Source organism: Typopeltis vanoorti, chromosome 19 (assembly GCF_054136105.1).
Source record: "Typopeltis vanoorti isolate ZY-2024b chromosome 19, IOZ_Tvanoo_1.0, whole genome shotgun sequence".
NCBI lineage: Eukaryota > Metazoa > Arthropoda > Arachnida > Uropygi > Thelyphonidae > Typopeltis > Typopeltis vanoorti.
The window spans coordinates 29,802,619-29,829,493 of NC_143567.1; the positions used below are offsets into that span (position 1 = coordinate 29,802,619).

The window sequence follows — 26,875 nt, forward strand, 5'->3', positions numbered from 1 at the left end:
TTCAGAAATAGCTTCCAGCAGCAGAAGAAGTAATATTTAGATTTTTTTAAAAGAAAAACAAACATAAATAATACTACTGAACTTTCTTTTGTGTGGTATGCATATAAACAATTTTGCATGGTGAAAATATAGCATATTATTTCTAAAATTTCACATAATTTCAGCGGGCAGTAGAACAGCTGGTTTTAGATTGCAAATAAATAGAACAGATTTAGAAGCTTCACGATACAATCTGATTGCCGTATATCTTTTGTCAAAATGGTAAAATTAAGTAATTGATTTTGAATGCTGTCTAGAAAAGCTTTCAAACCTGTATAGAAATTTAGAGTAGTTATGCAATTCAGTTCCAGGAGAGAATAAGGAGGGGGGGAAGCATTAGAAAATCTTCAAAATGAGCAAAAATGTTGAATCATTCCGTATATGATATTTTTCACATTATATTTTCAACATATCTACGAGGTTATGCACTAGATATTATCGTAATATGCATAATACAAATAAATAAATAGATGACGAAGGGGAAGAATCACTGCTAAAATATCATTGGATATAAATTTTTGATACCAAAAAGACACAATCGGAAATCGAGTAAGGCAATTTAGCATTTTAACATTTTTTTTTATTTTGTCTTATGAATAACAAAAAATCGTTTCTAAATCTGAAATGTGATGATCCATATAATGCTATTTCGCTAGAAACGAAAGAAAAAGGACATATTTATTTCAATAAATATTGTTTAAAAATATAAATATTTGACATAATATTTCCAAAGCAAACATTTGAAAATTTTAAAATTCGAAAAAAAATTATTCAATTATTATACGTAAAGTGAAAGAACAATCAGTGCATCTCTTCCGGTGCACTGATTTGTAGAATAAAATACACCAAATTCACTATCACTAAATAGATTCATTGCAAAAGCTGATCAGTGGGCATTTCAGGATTGATTTTTTTTTCGCATATGTGAAATTGGTTTCAATTTTTGGGAAGAGACACAATAAATCATTTTAGAGGCAAGAAAGGTCAAATAACTTAGGACAGTAAATGAAATTCTAAGCAACACAATAGACGTAAAGACAGGGGGAGGGTACACAAAGGTCACTCAGCAACAGTTAATCCACTAATGCTATAGAATAGCCGTAACGAGATTAACGGCGGAGGAAGGTAATGGCATGATAAAAGGTAGAATGCCGACGAAGTTTTGATCCATGAAAAAACCTAGGGATTGTTGAATATTTCATCCACACCAGCCGGTTGGGAGGTTAAGAGAATTCTGGTGAACGTTGAGGGTGTAATATCAAAACTAACCAAAATATCTGTATTATTTAACATTAAATTCCCAACAGAAGTTTTAAAATGGATAGTTTTTTTTTTATATAAGGAAGTAGTATGACTAGTGAGGGGTGGAGTAAGTATAGGGCTTAAGGGAGAATTGGACTTGTATCTTTTTGGTACTCTGTATATCTTGGGGGGGGGGGGGGAAGAACTGAAGGGTTTGAGTTCTTTTGCGATTTTAGGAGGCCAGGAAATAACTTTTTTGAGCAGACTTATCAATTTCCTAATCTGAGATTTAGTGTTTCTAAGGTGTCTAGAAAGTGTGATCATAATCTAAAGGTGGAGCAGTCTCTGAGAATGATGTCCATTTTTCTACTGTATTCACTGGTATTAAGAAGAACAGTAGTGCTCCCCTTATTAGCTCTGGTGATGACTATATTGTTGTTTTTGTGCAGCTTCTTGAGGGTACTGAGTTGGCAAGACAATAGATTTTTGTAGGTGAAGATCTGGAAAGAATGCTGCCAGCACCATGCCTAATCTTGTTAGCTATTTCTGAAGCTAAATTAGGGATACCACATTTGACAATGAAGATTGGATCTAGCATCAGTACTTGCTTCAGAACAACAGTAAAATTATAACCAAGACTGAAGGTACTGATGGCAGCATTGCTAAGCCTTTTTGATGACATGTTAACTATTCTATGAAGAGGATGAACTAGAGGCATGGGTTTACAATCCAAAAAGACTGCTATTTTTTTTGATGTGCTTATTTTTTATTTTTAAGAATTCTTTCTGAGCAGAGACTTCTTCTAAAATATCAAAGAGAATGGCACTGAGTTCAAGAAGCTCTGACTGCAATGAGCTGACAGTTGCATTGGTAGAGGCTTTATTACGTCTCTAACATGAGCTTCTCCCAGAACTTAAGCCTTAACACATGAACTGCAGAGGAATACTATGAAGTTTTGATGCCTAATGTTTACCCTGGAGGTTGGTGGTGAAATGGATGAAAAGGTTTTTCATGTTGGAAGTTTTTTTTTTTTTTTAAATCTAAATAAAAAACAATTTATTTCCTTTCTCTGGGCCATTGACACCAATCAGAAAGCCATGACTTATTTGTAATCTTAGTTTTATAATTCTCTCACTCCAGTATTTATAATGTGTAATATTTTTCTTAATTGATTTATGAATTAAAATTATTACTGTAACTTTTGTTCTTTCTTCTTCTTTAACTCCACCACAGATATAGATCTAATTTTCATTTGAACCTTTAATTTTTTCCTTGTTTCTACTATTACTTTTAATCTGGTATTTCTTTCTATTAGAGTTTTATCTAGGTATTATTTCTGGGAATTCTTGGTATTTGTGATTAATAGTTTTGACATTCTAAGAAGCAACATTCCAGATATTCTTTTTCTCTTTTCTTGTCTGAGTGTTTTCCAAAGCGATGGTTCAAATTTCTTTTCGGAAACTTAAGGGTAAAAAAAAAAAAAATCCAGACAGATTGGTTACTGATCATTTACAGTCTAATTTGATGATGATGATCCTGGATGCCACATCAAGGTTTGCAAAACTTGCAATAAACAGTCTCTTTAATGTTTAACTTTCAGCATTAAGAATTCCTATCATGCCCAAAGAGGTGTACTCTGCATACAGGTTAATCAGGTTTTTAGGACTAATATTTAATCTGTAATTCAAATCCATTACAGTGGATCATAATGCTCTGAGGAGATTTATTTTAGGTTAGATCTCCTCTGATAAAAGTAGCTTTGCTATTATCAAGGAGACTATCTATAAAACTTGGATAAGATAATGCATGAAAATCGATTAACTTTGAATTGAAGGATCTAGGTTCTAGTCTTTTTTTTTTTTTTTTTTTTTTTTTTTGTAAAGGGATTTCTGTACAGCTTTGATGTACATCATACTGCAACTATCATTCTATAGGAATGATTCTGTTATAATAATGAGGGGATCTTGGGTCAGGAAAAAAAGGCCCAGTGGCCTTTTTTCCTGACAATGGCCAATTTAGTGTTGTGAAATATACTAAGAATGCTACATTGGAAATTTGATCAGCGTTTTTTTTTTAAAACTTTTTTTTGAAATTGCATAAGAATATTTTTTTATACAGAATCCCTATGAACATTTTCATAAAAAATATTGGAAAGGATATTATGACAATGAATGAGTACCTTCAAATTACCATATTCCTTCCATTATTTTCAGTTTCAATAACAAAGTAAAAAAAAATTAACGAGTATCTAAACAATGTTCTATATTTCTTAAATGAGTGCTCCACAAACATTTCTGATTTTTCCAAGCAACTGACACCCATTCTAAAGGTTCTGATGCGAGTACTCTATTTTATTGAGACAACCAGGACCTTATATTCCATCATCAAATGATCTTTAAATGGTCTGTTGACTGAAACATCGAGGGATAGTTTAGTGCCACCTGTATTATTATTGCATGGGCACTTCCATGGAGTCCTAAGACTCATCATGAAGGCCCAAACTATCAACACAATATCTATCGTACCTCTCCTTGAAACCATTAACAGAAAAGGAACTCACGAATCACTCAAGCAAAACATTCCATTCCTTAACCACTTTCCAAGTGAAAAATCTAGTCCTCACACACTTGCTAATCACACTCTTAACCAACTTCAAGGGATGACCTCTTGGTTCTGCCCCCTTCTAGCCAAGTATTGAAACATTTCCTCCTGCATCAATCTTATTGATCTTTAATTGACCACGATTTATAAACATCTAATACCAACAAGTTTTGCCGATGGGGCTGTCCGGCTTCTTCAGGACTTATAATGGTAAGAGAAAAAAACTCGAAGTGGCTCACCTGGTACAGAGAAAATGGAGTAACACTATCGTATAAATTAAACATTAAAACAGAATGCATAACATTACACTGATGGAGCGTGTTGTGTTAGTCAATGTTATGAGAGCATGTTCTGTAGTTTTGAGCAAAATTAAATTCTGGTAGACTGAGTAATCTTATTAAGGTTTTCCATATGTCAGCTATTATCATTCCTTGGTTTCTGTTAAGATTTTCTCCAGAATGGAGGACTGCAATGGCTTCTTTGAAATTTCTACAATGGAAATCCTCTTCTAGGTATGGCATGGAGCTGCTATTCCAATCAATGGTATGGTTAGTAATCACGAAACGATGGGCTAGACCTGAGTTGTCCGTTCTGTTGTTATTAACATCTCCTATATGTTCTTTTTTTTTTTTGGATTTCGAGGCTTCTCAACGTCTGTCCTATATAGTTTAGACCACAAGCACATGGGATGTTGTACACTCCAGCATGTTTGAAAAAAGGATTAATGTCTTTTGGCGATCTTAAAACGTGATGGACAGTCTTGACCAATTTGAATGCAACTTTGATGTTGAAAGGTTTAAAAAGTTTTGCGATCTTCTCGGACACTGTATCAATGAATCTAATCAACAAAGAATCTTGTTGATTAGATTCTTTGGATAGCCATTTTTTATTAATGTCTCTGATACATGAATAATTTCATCATAGAGTTCTTTTTCTTCTGAGATGATTTTCGTAGCTCTATTTTTGAGCATATGTATTATATGCTGAGCTTCTGGGAAATATGGTGAGTTGACGTAAAATGAAGGTAGCATCCAGTGTGTGTTGGTTTGCGGTAGACTGTTAGTTTGATATGTCCACCTGCTAGTTTATTTGATTAGGGTATCCAAAAATGGTAGTTGATTATCCTTTTCCAGTTCCAAAGTGAATTGTATTTTTGGATGAAAAGAATTAATTTTGGTTAAAAAGTCCAAAAGAGCTGTTTCTGTGTCCCTCCAAATTATGAAGACATCGTCTATATATCTCCACCACACTAAAGGTTTTGGGTCTAATTTTGAGAGGATGTCTGTTTCTAGCTTTTCCATGAACAGATCTGCACAGGGTGAAAGGGGACTGCCCATAGTTAAGCCATTTAGTTGCTCATATATCGTTTCATTCTATTTGAAAAAATTAGATTTAAGGCAGTGACAAAAAATGTGAACCGTATCTTCAGGGAAGAGATTGTATAGGATACTAATAACTACTTCTACTGGGATGTTGGTAAATAAAGATGCCACGTCCAAGCTATCAAGAATGTCTGTCTTTAAGATCGAGGTGTTTTTCAATAAAGTGCTTTGAATTCTTAATGCAAGTGTCCGATTTTCTGATATATCCTTTTAGGAGGCTGGAGAGGTGTTTGGACAATAAATATGTGGGAGCATTTCTTCCGCCAATGATCGGGCATAGTGGAACTCCACTTTTGTGGACTTTCGGGGTTCCATACAATCGTGGCGTCAATGAGCGTAGTGACTTCAGATTCCGTTGCAAGTCTATGGACCAACTAGTCATGTTCCGTAATAAGTTATTAGTGTCCTTGCGGTTTTTCCATGTTGGGTCCGACTCTAATATGTGATATGTTGATGGGTCTGATAATAATTCTGCAATCTTGGCTATGTAGTCCTTAGTGTTTAAAATTACTGTGTCTGCTTTTAAGAGTTATTTGTTTATCCTTTTCAAGTTTGAGAGAGCTCTTTTTTCTTGAGGTGTTATGTTTAGGTTAGGTGGCTTTGAACTTGAAAGGATAATAGCACTTTTTAATCTCAGATCATTTGCCCTGACTACTTTAGCAATATGTCCCTCTAAACTTCAACTCTATATCTACTGCTATCTGCAAATCCCTGGCTTCATAAATTTGCCGGAGTACACTTCTCTCAATGAGGTACACACCTTGTAATCTTTGTATCCCAAAATGCATAACTTGACACTTTTCCACATTAAATTGACATCCATTATGTTTTGCCTGGACTGCCAGCCTATTTGAATCATTCTGCAAGCAATTTACCATCACCTTCATTAACTATTACCCTATCCAACTATGCATCAGCAAACAATGGCCTTTAAAGGACAAGATGATCCAGTAAGAAACAAAATAATAATATAATAATAGATAACAAGATTTTAGAACAGTTGAATTCATTTAACTACCTAGGATGTATGATTATATATGAAAATGAAAAAGATATAAACCTAAAAATTGTGAAATATTTAAAAATAACAGGTGTAATTAACTCTATATTTAAACCTAACCTAGATCTAAAAAAAAAGTATACAATACATTAGCCCTACCAGTCCTATTGTATGGAAGTGAAATCTGGACAATAAAACAAAAAGACAAAAATTAATAACAGCTGAAATGAAGTTTATGAGAAAAACTGCAAAGTATACTCTATTCGATCACAAAAGAAATGAAGAAATTATGAAAGAATTAAACCAGGAATCAGTAATAGAAAAAATTTTAAAAATATAACCATAAATGGATGGAACACGTTGAAAGAATGAAAACAGAAAGATTACCAAAACAAGCCTTAAATTACCAATCACTAAGAAAAGGAAAACCGGGACATTCTCTTAAGAGATTCAACGATGACTTCTAAGGCTGGAACAGGACACTCTAGGCCTAAATCCTTGACAACATGATGATGATGACTATGCATCAGCAGTAAACAACTGAATATCTCCCTTCAAATTATTTTCTATATCATTTATATACAAATTAAACTGCAGTGGTCACTTGCTTTCTCATGGATTCTACATCTCTATATACTACTTTTTGGTATCTATCCATCAGCCTCCCTTTTATCCACATCACCAGTTTCATATCCATCTCAATTTGTTGCAGTTTATGTAACAGAGTTCCACATGGTATCCTGTCATACACCTTTGCAAAATCCAGCAGTATCACAGTGTAGCCACCCCCTTTATCCAACTCAGCTGTCATTATAAAAAGTTAGGTATGACTGACCCTTCACAAAGCCATGTTTAGAGTATCATATTCTTAACCAGAGTAATAATCAACTCAGAGCACTTTTTTTAATTGCTCAGATAAATGTCCATAAAAACATCAAGAATTAATATATTAGGTGGGTTACATGGAGATCTTAGACATCGATTTGCGACTACCTATTGCCAGTCTTAGTTTGTTTTATGTGAGCTTGATCGGTATACTAGACTGAACATTTTAAAAAAAATTTTCACAATACATTCCTACAAACAATAAATGTTCATTAGAGTCAGTTCTTTATTAGGCCTGTTCTCAAAATATAAAACTCATATATCGTTCCATTCATCCTCGCTGTTTTCACTGAACATAAATATTCTTACCTCAAGCAATTTTATTTCAAGAAACACAAATCCTTTACCAGAGACAAACAGTACTACTTTATAAACAACACTGTATCAAAGTAGAGCTTTTCATTAAATTCACTTGACAGTTTTAAATTTCACTAATTCTGATAAAATAATTAATATAACTGGCTTCATCCTTGAGACAGAAGTTGTAACTTTTCATTTTGCATTTCTTCAAACACTGAAACAGAATGCCTACTTAATATCTCCTTTTATTTACTGTTCACTTGTTGACAGTCTCACTTTTCCAATCTAAGGATTCTCCTTGCTAAGATTCCCTTTTTGGAATTCTGTCAAGTTTCATAAAAACTTCCTAAAACAAAATTCTCTGGTCTGCATTCTCAAACTTCATTCTCTCTTCTTGTTTTTCTCTTTTACCCAGGTACCAAATGCTCTCTCTGTCAGCTGTCAATCACCAATCAATCTCCTCATTGAGTATGCACACTTGATCAACTAAGCTGCAACCGAGAAGTTAGTAATGGCTGACACGTAATCATCATTAGTGAAAAGAGAATGTCTTTACAATGAACGACAAATAGCACCACACTTAATAATCGTGAATTACAACAAAGAGCAAAGAAAGAGAGAGAGAGAGATCAGATTTGAAATGGAAATTAAAAACAATTCTTGAGTCAGAACCTGAAGTCTCATAACAAAGGTGAGAAACCTTTCATACTTCGTTTCAAAGTATTGTACTTGAGTAGGCTCTGTGATAACATAGACTTTAAAATAAATTAAAATTATGAACAAAACTGAATAACAAGAAAAAGAAAATACTTTCTTCGCTGATAAAAACTCTGTCTCTTTTCCAATGCTAAAAGTGAACTAACACTTGACAGTAAAGATCTTACTACTTGCCTTCATTAACTCAGTCGCAAACATAATATATTAAGAATATATAGAAAAATTATAATTTAATTACTGTATTTTTCTGTGTATAAGATGAACCCTACTTTTTCGAACCCAAAATTAAAAAATCAATATTTTAAACATAAAACAGAACACATTTGATATTTTTTAAAATAGTCAAAGTATATTTAGTAATTAGATAATATTTTTAAGATACATACTAAGATGCATTTTCTGGGCTAACTTGGTACGTGTTCTCATGGCCAACCCTTCTCTCCTCATGAAGTTGAAGCACCATTTTGCCTTTTCTGTGAAATCAATAATGTTCATTTCTCTTGCAAACCTTATTGCCTCATATTGAATAAGCTTGGTTGACACACATATCCCACTCTGGCACTACTCCATAATCCAAGTCTTAAGCCGCTGCTCCAAGTTTGGCCATTTTGCTGGTTTTCCTCTTAAGGCTCTCTTCTTTTTTGGCATCTTGAGTAGTTGTTCTTCCTGTTTTCTCCAGTCTAATCATACACTCAGTGGGAGGAGGTCAAAACTGGCTCTTAGAAGCTTTATTTCCTTTATTTAGTTCTTTTGCATAATTGATGACTTTTAACTTAAATTTTGAAGAATATGACAATCTTTTTTTTTTTTTTGAACATTTTTTTATGAGCTAGCACTCGAAATATTGTTAATGTATTAACTTACCCTGCCAACAAGTTACAGACATATGAATGCTTTCAGAGTTCTGATTGGTTTATTCAGAATCAGCAATTAATGACATCAATCAACAGAGTTAACAAAGGCTAGTAATTTGCGGAAGCCTGTTCACAGAGACAAGGTACCGGCAGTTTCACCACCGCAACTGCCAGTCTCTCAGCTGGTTACTCTCCGTGTATAAGACGACCAACAACTTTTGGTGTAAAAATTTTAGAAAAAAAGCATCTTTTACACGGAAAAATACAGTATATTTTCTGTAATATATTGATATTACAAGAAACTTACTGTAAGCAGGGGGTATTATATCATACTTAAAATAATTTTTCAAAGCACTTTTTTTTTTTTTAAAGGAGTTACCAAATTGTATTGGTTACTCCTTTTTAAAAATTATTGGCTTAATCCACAAATAAAATTATGATACAACATGACAGAATTTCATGCTGGCTGGGTTGTCGCCTGGTTAAACTAGGTCCCCATTGTTTATACCAAGGAACCAGGGCAAACAGCAATAGGTCAGCTACTGGAACAACTCATGAAGCACACCACAACTGAACATTACCAGAGTTCAAGATCGGTACTATCAACATAAGAAGCCTGAAGGCAAAGAAATAGAGCTGAGGAATTGGATAAGTAAATATGAGGTTAATCTTCTTGAATGTCTGAGTGGTTATGCACTCCGCAACCATAAGCCTAGGAAAGGAGTGTACTGCATTCGATTCTCGTCGCTGACGTGAGGAGGTAGGAATCTTTCTCAGACATAGCCAAGTTAGACGGTCTTGGGTGTGGATTGCAGGGTTTTCATTCCCAGTTACCTGGGATTTTTCTTCCTGCAAAGCAAGCAAACCGGTCTTAAGAACTCAATGCTTCAAAGACAATTACAAATGGTTGAGCGTGGAGATAATGACCCCACCTCAGTGTGAGTTATGAAACCCAAAAATGGGAGGCCAAGGCCCTACATGGGGCTGTAGTGCCAAAGAAAAATCTTCTTGAATGGCAGGCAATATCAAGTAGAGGGATGTGGGCAAATATTAGAATGTCCTATGGTCCCAAAGAAAGTTCAACTAAGGTAAAAGTGGAGGAATTTTTTGAGGCTTTAGAGAAAGCAACTGACACAATGAAAAGGAAAAGTTGTTCCTGGTTGAGGATCTAAATAGAAGAGTAGGAAATGATTGTCAGACATACAAAAATATTTTGGGAAAATTTGGAGAAAAGAGCAAAGCTAATAATAATGGCAAACACTTACTGGATTTATGCTTAGGACATGGACTGGTTATTACTAACACAATGTTCCAACATAAAAATGCTCATAAACTCACATGGAGAGAAGAGGCAAGGAATAAGAAGTCTCATTGACTACAGTATTTGATAGTGATGTTTTCTCACTGGTGTAGGATACCAGAGTGTACAGAGGAATTGAAATTGGAAATGATCACCATTTAAGTTTTGAACAGGATATTCTTTTCATATTGAAAAGAATAACATGTAAGAAAGTTTTAAAGTGAATAAAAGTTGAGCAGCTCTCAGATGATGTGAACTGTAGACTAAAATACACAAAGATTACTGAAGAAAAAATGAAAGAGTTTGAGAACAGGAAACAAATCTTGGAGATTCAGTGGTAAGGGTGACTGCAAGGATAGAAAACTCAGAACTCAATGGTGGACACAGGAAGTTAAAGAGGCAGTGAAGTAAAAGAAGAAAGCATATTGAAAGTTTCTGGAGAATAAGTCAGCTTGTGTTCTTAGATAATACAGAGACAAATGTAAGAAAGCTATACAATGTGTAAAACTAGCTAAACAGAAGTCATGGGAAGACTTTGGTAAGAACATAGAAAATAATATCAGGAAGGTGGCAAAATATTTTGGAGGCTGTTGAAAAATCTCAGAGTGCAATAAAAGGAATTAAAGATGATAAAGGTGACATATAAACTGGTTAAAGAGAAATCCTTGATGTATGGAGTAATTACTTCGAAAAAGTGCTAAACGAAACAAGCAGTGACAGTACAGTGATAAAAAACACTGACCAGGCATGCAATCAGGAATACATATCCATACTTGAAGTAGAAAAAGCCATCAAAAGTCTGAAACGTGGAAAGGCAGCTGGAGTAGATGATATTCGACCAGAAATTCTTAAGTATGGAGGTATAAAAGTCTTGCAGTGGCTGTACTGCATAATTCAGAAATCCTGGACAGAGGGATGAATTTCAGATGATTGGAGTAGAGCTCTCATAGTACCCATAGACAAAAAACTGAATAGTACCCATAGGAAATATAACTGAAGGTGAGAATTACAGAGGTATTTCCCTACTGAGTGTTCCTGGTAAGATTTATGCAAGTATACTTGAAAAATGGTTGAGAAGGGAAGCTTGATGAAGAACAAGCTGGATTCAGACCAAACAGAGGTTGTAAAGATCAGATTTTCACTTTAAGAGAAATAGTTGAGAAATCTTGGGAATATAACAAAGATCTGTATTTAAGTTTTGTAGATCTGAAAGAAGCATATGACAAGGTGCCAAGAGAAAAGCTATTCAAAACGCTAAAGTTGTATGGTGTCAATGGAGCATTATATCAAGCAATACTTAGTCTTTATTTGAGTCGTAAGTCAGCAGTTAGAATTGAAGTACAGGAAGATGGTTTAATTTAAATCCGGTGGGAGATAAGGATGTACATTATCCCCTCTGTTATTCATTATCAAAATTAGGTATGTTAATCTTAGCTGTTTACTTTATGCAGATAATGTTATACTTTTAAACACATCCAGTACAAGTCTGCAAGATTTCCTGACTAAACTAAATAACCGGTGTAATAAATTTGGTATGAAAATCAGAAATAAAAAGACAGACAACAAAAATAGACAGAAATATTGAAAATATCAAATGCATCGTGAATGGAGAACTTACAGAACAAGTAAAACATTTCAACTACTATGGCAGAATTTTTAGTGAAGACGGTAAATTAAATATGGAAATAGACAACAGAATCAATCAAAGCTGGTATGGTACGAAGTCAACTGAATAAATTTATATGGAATAAGAGAGAAATTAGTCAAAACACTAAATTAGTGTATACAAGACAGTGTTCAAACCAATTTTAACTGAGAAAGATTAGGGGCACGAACAGATGGCATCAATGGCAATTTCATATTAAAAATGAGGATATTCAGAAAGCACTTGATATTATTAGCATCCAGGAATGTGTTAGCAGAGCTAATCTCAGATGGTACTGTCACTTAAACAGAATGTGAAAGGAAAGATTAGCAAAACAAGTGTTCTCTGCTAGGTTGGCAGGAAAACAACCTAGAGGAAGACCAAGATATAGGTGTATTGATACAGTAAAAAAGTGCCTTAGAAGACAGAAAGATAAGTTCTAATAATGTTGGAGTCTTGACAGATAACAGATTGATTTGGAGGAAAATTGTTGATAGGAAGTTAGTAATTATGTATATTCTTCCTGTACGAGGTCCGATGCAAAAATTTCAGACTGTGCCTGTATCTCTTTATATTTAATAAATTGAGAAAATTAACTACAATCTCCTTCAAAATAGCTCCCTTCTGAGTCAACACACAGTTGCCTACGATGCTGCCAACGTTCCAAGCAATTCTGCAGATCATTTTCTGAAAGGCTGTTGAGGATCTCTGTCATTTTTATTTTCACATCAGCTATTGACAAAAAATGGGTTCCTTTATGCACTGACTTGATCGTTGGGAAGAGGTAGAAGTTGCAGGGAACCAGGTCTGGCAAACAGGGTGGGTGCTCAAGCATAGTATGTCATGATTAGCTAAAAACTGCTTCACAAAGCGTTGTGGGCTGGCGCATTGTCTCGGTGAAAATCCCAATCATTACTCCACAATTCTGGTAATTTCCTTCTCATACGTTCAAGCAATTTCGCCAAGACTTCAATGTAATACTGCTGATTTACCACCTGGCTGCTGGGAATCCACTTTGCCATTACAATACCCTATATATCGAAGAAAACAATCAACATAGCCTTGAACTTCGAACGACTTATGCATGCTTTTTTTGGTCACTGAGATGTTGCTGACTTCCATTGGTTTGCGGATCATATGTAAATATCCAAGTTTCATCACAAGTAATTACCAATTTCAACAAGTCTGGTTCATCCTTAATGCATTGCAAAAGGTCCAAACACAGTTCCTTGCTACGTTCTTTTTGTTCATCTGACAACATTTTTGGAACCATTTTTGCACAAACCTTTTTCATTTTCAATTCTTTTGCCAAAATGGGTCGAACACTTTCCCTGTCCAAATGAACTTTCTCAGCTACAGCTCGAACACTGAGCCCTCTGTCTTTTCGAATCCTATCTCACACTTTTTTAATATTGTTATCAGTAACTGCTGTGCATGGGCGATCATAATCTTTTAACGTTTTCTCTGCCTTCCAAAAATCATTTGTGTCATTCAAAAACGCATGCAAGAGACATGCACTTTTCACTGTAAGCCTCAGTCAATAACTGAAAAGTTTCCATTGTTCCAAGCAATTAAGAAACCTGATGTTAACTTGCTGTTCACTCTTTCACTCCAACATTTTCCGACCGAGGATAAGAAAACGTCGATATTTGAACACACATCCACTTGCACTGAGTAAAGCGGTGGAGTTGAGCCTCGTCTCACGGTGACAGGTTAGAACATGCTAAATAATCATCTCTTTGTCTCTCCCCTCCCATTCTCCATTCCCAAGCTACAAGGTTCGTCTTTTTTTTTTTTTTTTTTTTTTTTTTTTTTTTGTGTGTGTGTCAGACCTTGTAGTACTATCATAACATCATGTACACCCCTTGAGGGTACACATCAGGAATTTGACAATGATGTATTTTTTTCACAAGATTTCATATCGACTCTTTTATAGTTGAACAGAAAAACTGACAAAACAAATGTAAGCCAATTTATTTTGGCTAATGAACAATTATCAGAAAGATTAGTTGTTTTGAGTCTTATATACTAATTTTTATGTCAATGTTTTCTTGGTGATGGTTGTTATTATGCCATATTAAAAAAGGGCAATAGTTGTATATTGCTCAATTCGATTTTGATATTCAATAAAATAGATTAAGAAAAATCTAAACGAACTTTTTATATTCATTTTATAAAAAAAACCTTTTATGCCATAATACAATTTGACTGTCACTGATATAAATTATAGGTATTAGTTATTATATATATATATATATATATATATAAATTTCTAATATTCTTCATATTCTTCCTTCTAATACCATGGTATTAGAAGGAAGAATATGAAGTAGTGTTAAGGTTAAGAAATAACGTATTTTACATTTAAAAGTATCGTACCTCAAAGAAGCTTTCTACATACTGAAGAACATACACACCACAGTCACTGTAATTGGTCTGCTGGGGAACCCGAGGAGTATATCCACGCATTGTTGTGCGATCAAACGTTCGTTTAGAGCCCTTTTTTATCTGCCATTCCACATTCAAGTATCTGTGTAAAGTAATCTGTCATATATTTTCATGCATTTATAAAAGAGAATCATTAGATAATAAAAAATGTAAAACTATAAAAACAATTTAACATAATAATGAAATTAACTTACATGGCAATTCAGGGTTCACCTCCTTGAAGCTTGGATTTTCCATCCTTGCAATTTACATATTTAGTCAAAATATCCTATAATTATGATTACAAAAAGTCTACTTATCTTACAATTATGGTTACAAAAGTCAAGGATGTTAGGCAGGCTATAGACTTTACTGGCCTATAAATACCTTCTCAATCATCAAATTCCAGATATACCCTCAAGGAGTGTAAAGGATAATGTACTACAAAAAAAGTTTACATCATTACAAACTTCCTACCAACAATTTTTCAACATTTTACACTGGACAACACACCTCTGAAATGAAAATAGCGATTCTTTACTAATTTCAATGTGCTGAACATGAAAATGACAAATAAAATCTGTCGATAGGCTCTTGTTTAGGAGCGATAGTCTGCATTGCATACATAGGTATCATTTGGCAATGCTATATTTCAATTTCAATCTCCTGATTGCATTATATTGTGATATATATTCTATACACATACACCAATCATACATAACATCCAATGGAGATATTGCATCATTGGCTGATGCAGTCATTATTATAAAGTGAAGTCTCATAGAGCAAGTGTTAGTGTGATTTCCTGGGCTACACTCCCATTGACTCCTGCATCATAAGTACTACACAAGTGATCCCTGTAGTGTAAATCCAATGGTAGTTTTCTGTTTCCAAACTTTTTTTTGTTCTATGCGCTCTTTTTTCCATATGTCTGAATATCACCCCACCCCCCCAACCATCCTTCAAGACTGTCTGACTAAAAGGCAAGTTCAAATAATATGGACACAATATTGAAAATCTTTTAATAATTTTCTATATTAGTACATATACATTTACTATGATTATTTTTATAGCAGAGTTTTACAAATTCAGTAGCAATAGATAATGTTGATTGATTTTAAAACTTGAATAAAAGTAGTTTTCTTATATTCATAACTATTTAATGGATTAAATAAAGCATACTTAAATAAACAAAAAGTTCAAAAGAATGCTAGGATATTATAATTCATTTTACTCGGACAAAGATTACAATCAATGAGAAACCTGTGATTGTTTTCCCTTCACCAATTCTTCGATACGAGGAAGTGCTTGAAAGGGCACAACATAGGTCATTTTCAACTTACTTTGTTTCATTTTCATTTGCAACAAAGTTGAAAAGCCTGACTCACAAAGATATGTTGACACAAATGGAAGCAATGTATAAACATGGTCCCCCCCCCCGAGGATGTTAGGGTTTCAGGGGCGTTGAACCATGTGCGCTGGAACCCATGTAACACACATTATTCTTGGTTTGTGCTGTTCTGCGCTTTTGCCATGAATGCGAAATTAGAACTAAGGACAAATGTAAAAACTTTGCATAATGTAATAAAACATAAAACTTGAATTTTAAGGGCAAAACCACTTTGGAGCAAGACAAAAAATCGGGACAACCATCCACCAGCACAACCCATGAAAATGTCGAAAACCAATGCATTATCATCCAGGAAGTTGCTGACAGAGTTGGGATTTCATATGGAGCAGCTCAAGCAATCATTGCAAGAGATTTGAACATGCATCAAGTCGTTCCCCATCTCTTGACTTCTGACCAGAAGGAGCACTGTGTGAATGTCTGTCAAGATCTTCATCAAAAGGTTATTGATGACCCAACCTTCATCTCAAGGGTCATCACAGGAGATGAGACTTGGGTTTATGGCCATGACCTGAAGAAAGAACATAGTGGAAGAGTCCACACTTCCTAAGACTGAAGAAGGCAAGGTAAGTCAAATCAGGAGTGCAACAAAGAGCATGTTGATCATATTTTTCGACATTAAGAGGATTGTGAGCTGAGAATTTGTTCCACCCGGTCAGATGGTCGATGCAGAATTCTACTGGAACATTTTAAGGAAGTTCAGAGAAGATGTTCGTGGCAACTCTACAACTGGCTCCTCCACCATAACAATGCAAGAGTTTTTGGCAGTCAACAGCATGGGGGTTGTCCCATATCCTCGTTACTCACAGATTTAGGCCCCTTGTGATTTCTTTGTTTCCAAAATTGAAACTGAAGTTGAAGGGGGAGCAGATCAGCACCATTAAGGAGATCCAAGACAAAGCAAAAGCAGTGACTGATGCACTTCAACAAAAAAGACTTCTAGGAAGCATTTGGAACATACTGAAAGTGATGGGATTGCTGTATGAGCTCGGAAGGGAACTACTTTGAAGGGGGTTGTTCAGTCCAAATTTAAATTGGGTAAGTTGTAAAGATTTCATTAGTATAGTCCAGTTTCTTTTTGATAGCACCTTGTATGCTGAGGAATGTTCACTCAAACTAGTCTGACTCTTGACATGTTTGTATACTTTGAGTTTCAGTTCAGAGAAGATCCCAAAAGAATGCACATACGATAGTCACATTATACAGCAATGGTGCAAAAACTGATGTGTAGCTATTGGAATATCTCTGGAGCGGCAGTAAAAATTTTAGAGAATAAGAAATCACAGAGAAATGGGTTGACAGACAAGCTATACTTTTTTTTTTTTTTTTCGCTTAGTCAGATGAGAAACTAAACTTGACTAGAAATTATATTCTTGGTTAATATTTTACCCAAGTGTAAGCAAATAAAGTTTGCACATGAAGTGTCTTCACAATTGGACTACTTGTAAGAGGTTGTTGACATCACACATCAATTACCTTAGTATTCACATCATGCAAAGCACAGACATGCATTAATATAGGTCAAATAAAGATCAAAACTCGCCTGGGTAGTGACTCTTCCAATCATGCATAGCAACACAGACATCAGAAAGAAAGTGTGCTTTGCACTTGTGGGATACTAAGGCAATTGACATGAAGTCAGTAGCCAATATGCAAGTAGTCATGAAAATACCTCACATGTAAACTTTGTTTGCTTACAAGTGGGGAAAGGATTAAGCAAGAATATAATTTGTCAAACTTAATTTAAAGCTATGCTATGCAAGGAACAACATGGATTTATTAAAAGGAGTCATGTGTGAGCAATCTACTCATTTTTTATAATAATGTTATAAAATGAAGAAATATGCTATGATAATATTGGTCTTTGCCAAGGCATTTGATATGATACCATGTGAAAGCTGTTGCATAAAGTGGAGAATATGGAACTGGAATAAAAACTATTGACTTGGAGACAATGGAAAAAAGGGAGGTGAGAATCAGCCAGAGCTGTGTTTAAAGTGACAAGTGGTGTATTATAGGGATCGTTCTTGGACCACTGTTGTTCCATATATACATTTATGATATTGGGAAAGATATGTTCAACTGTTTGCTGATGGTGCAAAAAACAGGCAATCATCAGGATGTGATGCTACTGATATTCAGTACTTTCTGAATGATTTCAATAGACTGGAACTGTGGCGAATGATAATGGCTATCAATTTAATGTTAAGTGTAAAATTATGCACTTTGGTACAATGAGCTATCCAGTAGCATCATCAAGACCTCTTAGCCTCATTAACTGATGAGGCTAAGGGATCTTTGATAATGTGGTGGATAGGAAGTTGAAGTTTAAAGATGACACATCTAAATCTGCAAATACAACTTGAAAGATAATTGCAATGCAAATGAACACTTACATGTAAGGATAAGGAAGCTATTTTGCCTCTTTACAAGGCCTTAATACAACCGTACCTAGACTGTTGTGCACAGATTTCATTTCCAGGGTCCTAAGGAGATAAAGAAGATGCAGAAAGGGTGCAAAAAAGAAATACAAAGATGATATATCAGGATTACGGAATATTGATTATAAGAAAAGGTTGAGAGTGCGGACTGCAAACATTGGTAGACTGTTGAAATGTAAGCGGAAGTAAAGAGGCCAAGAAATTATGTTCTCGTTTAATCCTTTATCCAAGTGTAAGCAAACAAAGTTTGTGCATGAAGTATTTTCATGACCAGGCTACTTATTTGCAGAGGATAGCAAATTCACATTACTAGCCTTCGTATTTCAAAATGCAAGACACATCCTTTTGGGTGTGTATAATGCTATGCATTATGGGAAGAGTCAGTACCCAAGACTGGTTTCAACTTTACTGAGGTATGTTAAAATGCTGGAATACCTTTCCAAAAACTCTGAGTGATCTACATGATCACTCAAAATCTTACTGACTCCAAAGGATCACTACTATACACACTCATCACTCCAGGATAAGAAACTCCACTGAGTGACAGGCAAAAGCCTGCCACTGAGTAGCACCTCTCTACTTCCTGGGAAGCAAGTGAACTCAAAGATGAACATAAACTTTATCAGCAGGAGTCAGACCCAGAAGAGATACCAAGGTTGAAGTAATGCAGAAGTCACATATTTCTCATAAACAAGTAGTGAAAAGGCGTGACACCTAATAATTAAAGCACTGGATTAGAGCGAAATGCTGAAAGTTTTTTCACTTGGTTATAAATCAAATCGAAGCTGCTAAGAAATTATATTCTTGCTTTTAAGAAGTTTCCCATATGTCGTGAAGTTTAACACAACCATCTTTTATTGAGATTAGGTTGGTTTTTCAAATCTGTTGCTGATTCTAAGAAAAGTTTTTCAAGTTTATACTTTTGCAGTGAAGCACAGTAGTTTTTTTCTATTTGATTATCTGCTAAGTATCCAAGGCATGGTCAGCTAGAACCAACTAATCATACTTATGGCAACAGATGTATTTCTTGTGTTCTTCTAGATGTAATTTAGCAGATCTCCAAGTTTGACTATAAGATAATTTGCAGGAACACGGACCCTTGTAAACACCTGAAACAGAGAGAAAGGCGAGTTTAAAAAAAAAAGTGAAAAACAGTATTGAACAAAAAAGAAGACAATATTTTTTGTGGCTCTGAGGATACTCTGATGTGATTTCTTTATGTCAGGAAAGATTAGAAGTCATATGCTAGTCTAAGAAGAGAGCTCTCACCTGTCTAGCAACATACAAGAGTGGTCTGAAACGGCCTAACAATGAAAAAATGAATTTATAATTTCAAAATTATTTTCATTTTTCAACGTAATCTCCCTTAAGACTAATACATTTATTCCAGCGATGCTCAAGTGCCATTATCCTATCCCTGCAGTGGTTCTCAGTAAGATCTGCAAAATACCCCTTTACAGCTGCAATCACCTCTTGATTCGAAGTAAAACACTGACCAGCGAGGAAGAGTTTTAGTTTTGGGAAGAGATAGAAGTCAGAGATAGCCAAATCTGGGGAATAGGGCAGATGTTCCAACAATTCATAGTGCAGATCCCTTAATTTTCTCATTGCCAAAACACTTTTATGGGTAGATGCATTGTCCTGATGAAAGATGATTTTTTTCTTCTGCAAACCGGGTCTTTCCTTACAATTTTTTTCGTCTAGTTTGGTTAAAAGATCGGAATAATATTCCCTGGTTATTGTTTTACCCTTTTCAAGATAATTAATAAACAAAACGCCTTTAGCATCCCAAAACACTGATGCCATGACCTTTCATGCTAATGGAATCTGACTGTCTTCTTTGGTGCTGAACAACTGGCTTCTATCCACTGTTTTGACTGCTGTTTGGATTCTGGTGTGTAATGGTGAATCCAAGTCTCATCCATAGTAATAAAACTACGCACAAAATCAGTTTTATTCTTGTTAAAACGCTCCAAGCACTGTTTAGAGATTTTTATGCGAGTGTGTTTTTGATCTGCTGTGAGCAAGTGCAGCACCCATCTTGCGCAAAGTTTTATCATTTGCAATTCTTCATGCAAAATATATCCTACATGTTCTTTTGAAATGCCTATAGTCTCAGTAATTTTACGCACTTTGACTCTCTGGTGATCCAACACCATATCGTGCACTTGATCAATGATTTCTGGTGTTGTTACACTTTTTGAACGTACTTCCCATGGATCATCTTCAAGGCTGATATGGCCACATTTAAACTCAGCAGCCCATTTCTTAATTGTCGAAAACGAAGGAGAAGAGTGCCCATAAACTTTTATGAACTTTGAATGAATTTCTTTTGGAGTTAAAACTTCTTTTACAAAGAATTTTATAACAGCACAATACTCAACATTATGCATTTAAAGGGATACAGACACCACTTTTGCTTCAGACAGCTGTATAAAACAAACTACTCGATAGCATGACTTGCAATTTCACATTGATGCTTATGACAGATGTACTAACTTAGGGAAAAAAAAAAAAAAAAACTTCCCGATAGTGTCCGCATCTATGGTCGAGGTCGAGAACTTTTCAGACCACCCTTGTATTATTGTGGGTAAGGGAATATGAATTAGAATCTTTTTTTTCAAGAACAAACTGCATCTCCATCAAAGAATAGCATGATGTATGTATTTATGCACAAATAAAATCTTGATTGTAGAAGATCTTGAAATCTTGGATGTTTGGGCACAGTAGATTTGTCAGATGAGTAGTTTTTAAATCATTGCCCCACGAGATTCAGCAAATGACTAGATACAAAAATTAGCCATCAAATTACAGAAAGAGGGAAGGCAAATTGTACAGTAAGTCTCGAAGCTAGAGCTGATCAAAGTCTCTAGACAGGTCAAGAGCAACAGCACAAGTTTCATATCTTTTCATAGCATTGCTCAGAAGGTGATATAAACTAAGCTTTGCCATGGATCTAGAGCGGCAAAATATAGATTACCTTCACTAATCATAATTACCGAAGTTAGACAAATAGAACTGGATATATGTATATGGATATTTAAAAAGAAAAACTTCACGAGCTTACTTTATGCTCTTTACTTATTTTAAATTTGTTCTATGACAGAAAGATTGGGAAAATCACACATTCGTGGAAGAGAAGTAATCCATAAGTTCAATTTTAGCTTAGGTATCTGAAAACTGGATGGGAAATAAAACAGTTAATCAAAGATTAGAGAGAACAGAAACAAGAGTTCTGAGGGAAATTAAGGCAGTGAGAAGTGTGGTATGATATCATTGGTAGAATTATATACAAAAAAGAAAGATATTGGAAATCGACATTATTAGCGTTCGAGAATGTGTGAGCAGAGCTAATCAAAAACGGTATCGTCACTTAAAACTGAATTGTAGAGATTGGCAGAGCAAATGTTAGATACCATGTTATCAAGAAAAGGACTGAGAGGAATATCTAAGTGGGCAGATGCACTTAGAAGGGCACCAGTGCCTTAGATCAAAATGTAAATTCTGACAATACTAGAGACCCAACAAATAAATTAATTTGAAAGAAAATTGATAGGTAGCTGGTAATAATGCATAATGATACCATAATTAGTACTATTATAGTATATGGCATACTTCCCCTCCCCCTCGTGGGTACATATTAGGAAATAATTTTTTTAAAAATATTTTGTCCATCAAGTTTTATTGAATTTAAATTGAAAAGTGTACTTGCACTCCAATCAACAGCCTATGGGTTCAAATTCCACTGTGGTATGAATGTTTGCAATTCTTCAGGCTGTTGCTGTAGATTTTTATTGTCCAGTGTGAGATCACTACCTCGAGCTCTAGAGTAGAGCTACTGGAGTATGTTACTCTTAGCCAACCCACTGTACTACAGGCTTGCACCTTTTTGTGAGAAGGATAAGTACAAGTCTGCAGATGTTATGTTCTTTGGAATAAAGTATAATGATAATTTCTTAGAAATTAAGCTTGTAAGCTGAGTATGAGCTCTTCATAAATACCGATTTCAGGGATTTTTTGCTCTGTTTTGCCAACTTAAAGAATTAGAAAAAAAGGGGGAAGGGGGTGATATATACATGTTGTATAATTCAAATGCTGATAAGTCCCCGCCCCCCCCATCTGGGGATTTCAGCTAACGAGGATCTCTTAATTCTTGAATTAGTTCAGTTAATAATTACTATCTTCTGTCACGATATGTTGCACATAAGAGACGAGGTCATCCATTCCGCAATCATTTTCTTAATTGTTTGTATAGGTAAGATGCCAGTATGTTTGGACCAGCCTAGATGGCCAAGTGGATAATGTAACAACTCTCCAACTAGAAGGCCGCAGGGCTCAAATCCCATCATAGGTATGGATACTTGTAAATATCTTTATATGGTGAATATGTATCATCATAGGGGTGCTTAAGAGTCAAAGCTGTATAACTGAGAGGAGACCTCCACATAGCCTTTAAAGAAATGCAGAGAACCGACCAGGTCTTCTGACCTATTGCCCAATCTTCACCTTCACGTGGTGCACCCTGTTGGGTAATCAACCTGGATACTGAACAAATGAAGATGGGCTGGTAATTTGGGATTTAGCCGACCAAATTGTATTCTTATTGGCTTAAACCAAAATACAAAATGATGGTACAACATGACAAAATTTCATGCCAGCTGGGGCATTGCCCGGTTAAACAAGGCCCCTGTTGTTTTCGTAGGAGGAACAGCGAAAAGTCAGCTACTGGAACAAATCCAAAAACACACCCCAAACACACCCAAAAACACATCACCAGAGTTGAAGATTGGTACTATCAACATAAGAGGCCTGAATGGCAAAGAAATGGAGCTAGATGGGGAATTAGATAAGTACCAGATCAACATAATAGGAGTGACTGAATCAAAAAAGACAAAATGTTATATTCAGGCAATGACAATCAAGGAAAAGAAGGAGTAGCCATAGTATTCAACACAAAATACGAGGCTAATCGTCTTGAATGGCAGGCAGTCTCAAGTAGAGTGATATGGACAAATATCAGAATGGGGAACTGGACAATGAGACTTATTTGTGCCTATGGTCCCACAGAAGGTTCTCCTAAGGTAGAAGTGGAGGAATTTTTTGAGGCTTGAGAGAATGCAACTGTCACAATGAAAAAGGAAAAGTCGGTTCCTTGTAGGGGGATCTAAATAGCAGAGTAGGAAATGATTGTGAGACATGCAAAAATATTTTGGGAAAATTTGGAGAAAAGAGCAAAGTTAATAATAATGGCAAATACCTGTTGGATTTCTGCTCAGGACATGGACTGGCTATTACTAACACCATGTTCCAGCATAAAAATGTGCACAAATTCATATGGAGAGAAGAGGCAAAGAGTAACAAAAGTCTCATTGACTATCTTATTGTTGATAGTGATGTTTTCTCCCTGATGCAAAAGACAGCCTAGATGGCAAAGAGTGTACAGAGGATTTGAAATTGGAAGTGATCACTATTTAGCAGGATAAAATTGAATTTCATATTGAAAAAAATAACATGTAAGAAAGTTTTAAAGGGAATAAAAGAGTTTGAGAACAGGAACAAAACCTTGGAGATTCGGGGGTAAGCACTAAAGAAAACACTGATTGATTCAGCCAGAGAAGCATGGTGAGGTTGTCTGTAAGGATACAAAAATCAGAACTCCATGGTGGACACAGGAAGTTAAAGAGGCAGTGAAGGAAAAGAAGAAAGCATATCAAAAGTTCCTGGCAAATAAGTCAGCTTGTGCTCTTAGAGAATACACAGACAAATGTAAGAAAGCTAAACACCATGTAAAACTAGCTAAACAAAAGTCATGGGAAGACTTTGGCAAGAACATAGAAAATAAATATCAAGAAGGTGGCAAACTATTCTGGAGGTTGTTGAAGAAGCTTAGAAATGAATGAAAGAGTGCTATAAAAGGAGTTAGAAATGATAAAGGTTACACGAAAACATGAGAAAAAGATATCATTGAAGTATGGAGTAATTACTTCAAAAAATTGCTAAATGAAACAAGTGGTGATAGCACAGTGGGAAAAAACACTCAACAGGCATAGTCAGGAATACATATCCATATTTGAAGTAGAAAAAGCCATCAAAGACTTAAAATGTGGAAAGGCAGCAGGAGTAGATGATAACTGACCAGAAATACTGAAGTATGGTGGTATAAAAGTCTTACAGTGGCTGCACTGCATAGTTCAGAAGGCCGGAACAGAGGGACGAATTCCCAATGATTGGAGTGGAGCACTCATAGTACCCATATATAAAAAGGGAAATAAAACTGAATGTGAGAATTACAGCGGTATTTTCCTACTGAGTGTTCCTGGTAAGATTTATGCAAGTATCCTTGAGAAACGGTTGAGATAATTGTGGAAGAAAAGCTTGGTGAGGAACAAGCTGGATCAGGCCAAATAGAGGCTGTCAGAATCAGATCTTCACTTTACGACAAATAGTTGAGAAATCATGAGAATATAACAAAGATCTGTATTTAAGTTTTGTCGATTTGGAAAAGCATATGACAAGGTGCCAAGAGAGAAGCTATTCAATATGCTACAGCTATATAGTGTAAATGGGGAATTATATCAAGCAATACTTAGTCTTTATTTGAGTTGTAAGTCAGTAGTCAGAATTGAAGGAAGTACTGGAAGATGGTTTGATGTCAAATCTGGTGGGAGATAAGGATGTACATTATCTCCTCTGTTATTCATTATCTATATGGATCACATTATGAACGAAAGTGATGTTAAACATGATATCAAAATTAGAGATGTTAATGTCAGCTCTTTGCTTTATGCAGACGATGTTATACTTCTAAATAAATCCGCTACAAGCCTGCAAGATTCCCTGACTAAATTGAATAACTGTTGTAATAGATATAGTATGAAGGTTAGCAATAAAAAGACAAAGACAATGAAAATAGGCAGAATCGTTGAAAATGTCAACTACGTTGTGCATGGAGAACCTGTAGAACAAGTAAAACATTTCAGCTACTTAGGCACGATTTTTAGTGAAGATGATAAATTAAATATGGAAATAGACAACAGAATCAACAAAGCAGGTATGGTAGGAAGTCAATTGAATAAATTCATGTGGAATAAGAAAGAAATTAGTTGGAACACTAAATTAGCTGTATATAAGACAGTGTTCAAACCAGTGTTTTGCTTCTGACCCAGCTCTCAGATCCAGAAGTTAAAACTGGTTTGAACACTGTCTTATATACAGCTAATTTAGTGTTCCAACTAATTTCTTTCTTATTCCACATGAATTGAACGGGTAAAGGGCGGCAGCGCCTCCACTCTGGACGATTTTGATAGAGGCATTGGGAGAACTAGAAAGTCGTATCTCCGCGGAAAGAGTAATCCCGGCTGTCTGCAGAAAGCCAGATAGGAACCCATGGATATTTCGATTAAGGAGAGACAGATTCCTGAAGACCTCTTAATGTGATGCAGTTCAAGATAGATAAGTAGACTTTATTGTTAACTATGAATGAAAGGATTTGTGCCACGCTGTGAATCGGAGGAAAGAACATTAATAATATCATATAGAACTGAACTGTAGTGATCCTGAGAAAATTACCGTAAATTTACTGTCTCCTACTGTGATCGAATTATGTTATATGTTTAAAGAGGCTATGGTAAAGTTCAGAGTAAAGAATTGCTATTAATGACAAGATTGTAAAAGATATAGATGCTATCTTGAGTGGTTTGGTTGAGAGTGAATTAGAAAAGAATTATTGTGATTGTCATGCATAATTAAGGTGTTTTAATGTTGATAAGATTTATACTGCAAAAATTAACAATAATCAGTCTGAGTATCCTTATGATATTGGAATGTTTTAATGTTAACCTGATTGTCAGGAACTCTCTTAGACTGAGAATTAAGTTTACATGTACTGTATATATATATAATTATAGTATCTAATAAACCTTGCTTTTGAATCCAATTAAGTCTATCTGTGATTTGGAATCCGATGCACCGCTTATAAAACTTAATACGAACCTAGGCGGGAAATTAGAAGGAAGAGATTTTGGCCACATATGCAAAGGTCAAGGTATCACTTAAATACTATCTAGAGATCGCCTCTTGATTGATATTGTTATTTAATCTAAAAGCACTAAATGGTGCAGTGAAAAAAATAAATTTCTTAGTGTTTTATGAGAGGTTGATCTCAGACGCTCTGATACTCTGGTATTGGCTCGACCCTGGGGCAATTCCATTGTTATTCAGAGGTATCACGTGATACCTGAGAAAGAGTCTAACGAGAATTTGAATAAAAGACTAAAAGAGTAGTTATGTTAGAGATAGGGATGCAACAGCATGAAGCGGGATGGGAATACATACATATAAGAAACTGCGTAACTCCGGATTCGCATAAGTCTGGGTATGACTGCATATATATATGCATTTATGGGTTGTAACTGACATACTTTATAAATTGTTTCATTTACATGTGGTATTTATCTGTTGTATTTTTGATACTGGTAATTTATATATTCTTAATTTTGTTTGATCCTTATATATATTTCATATAAGAATCAAACATTTTTTTATATATAGTTTGTATATGTGTGTGTGTATATAAATATACAAACTACACCCACACAAGTTAGAAAGGATTAACATATTTAAAAAGTACTATCT

The 26,875-nt window shown here is 35.1% G+C and overlaps 1 protein-coding gene across 2 annotated transcripts in view; it reads right to left on the bottom strand.

Moving 5' to 3' along the window:
- The window catches only part of LOC150095959 (sentrin-specific protease 6-like), a 452,901-nt gene that overhangs the window by 23,969 nt on the left and 402,057 nt on the right, over positions 1-26,875 (bottom strand). For both annotated transcript variants that reach the window (XM_090408975.1, XM_090408976.1), the window contains one exon: positions 14,345-14,495. In XM_090408975.1, coding sequence (XP_090265101.1) covers positions 14,345-14,495 — 151 coding nt within the window. The remainder of the gene's footprint in view (positions 1-14,344; positions 14,496-26,875) is intronic.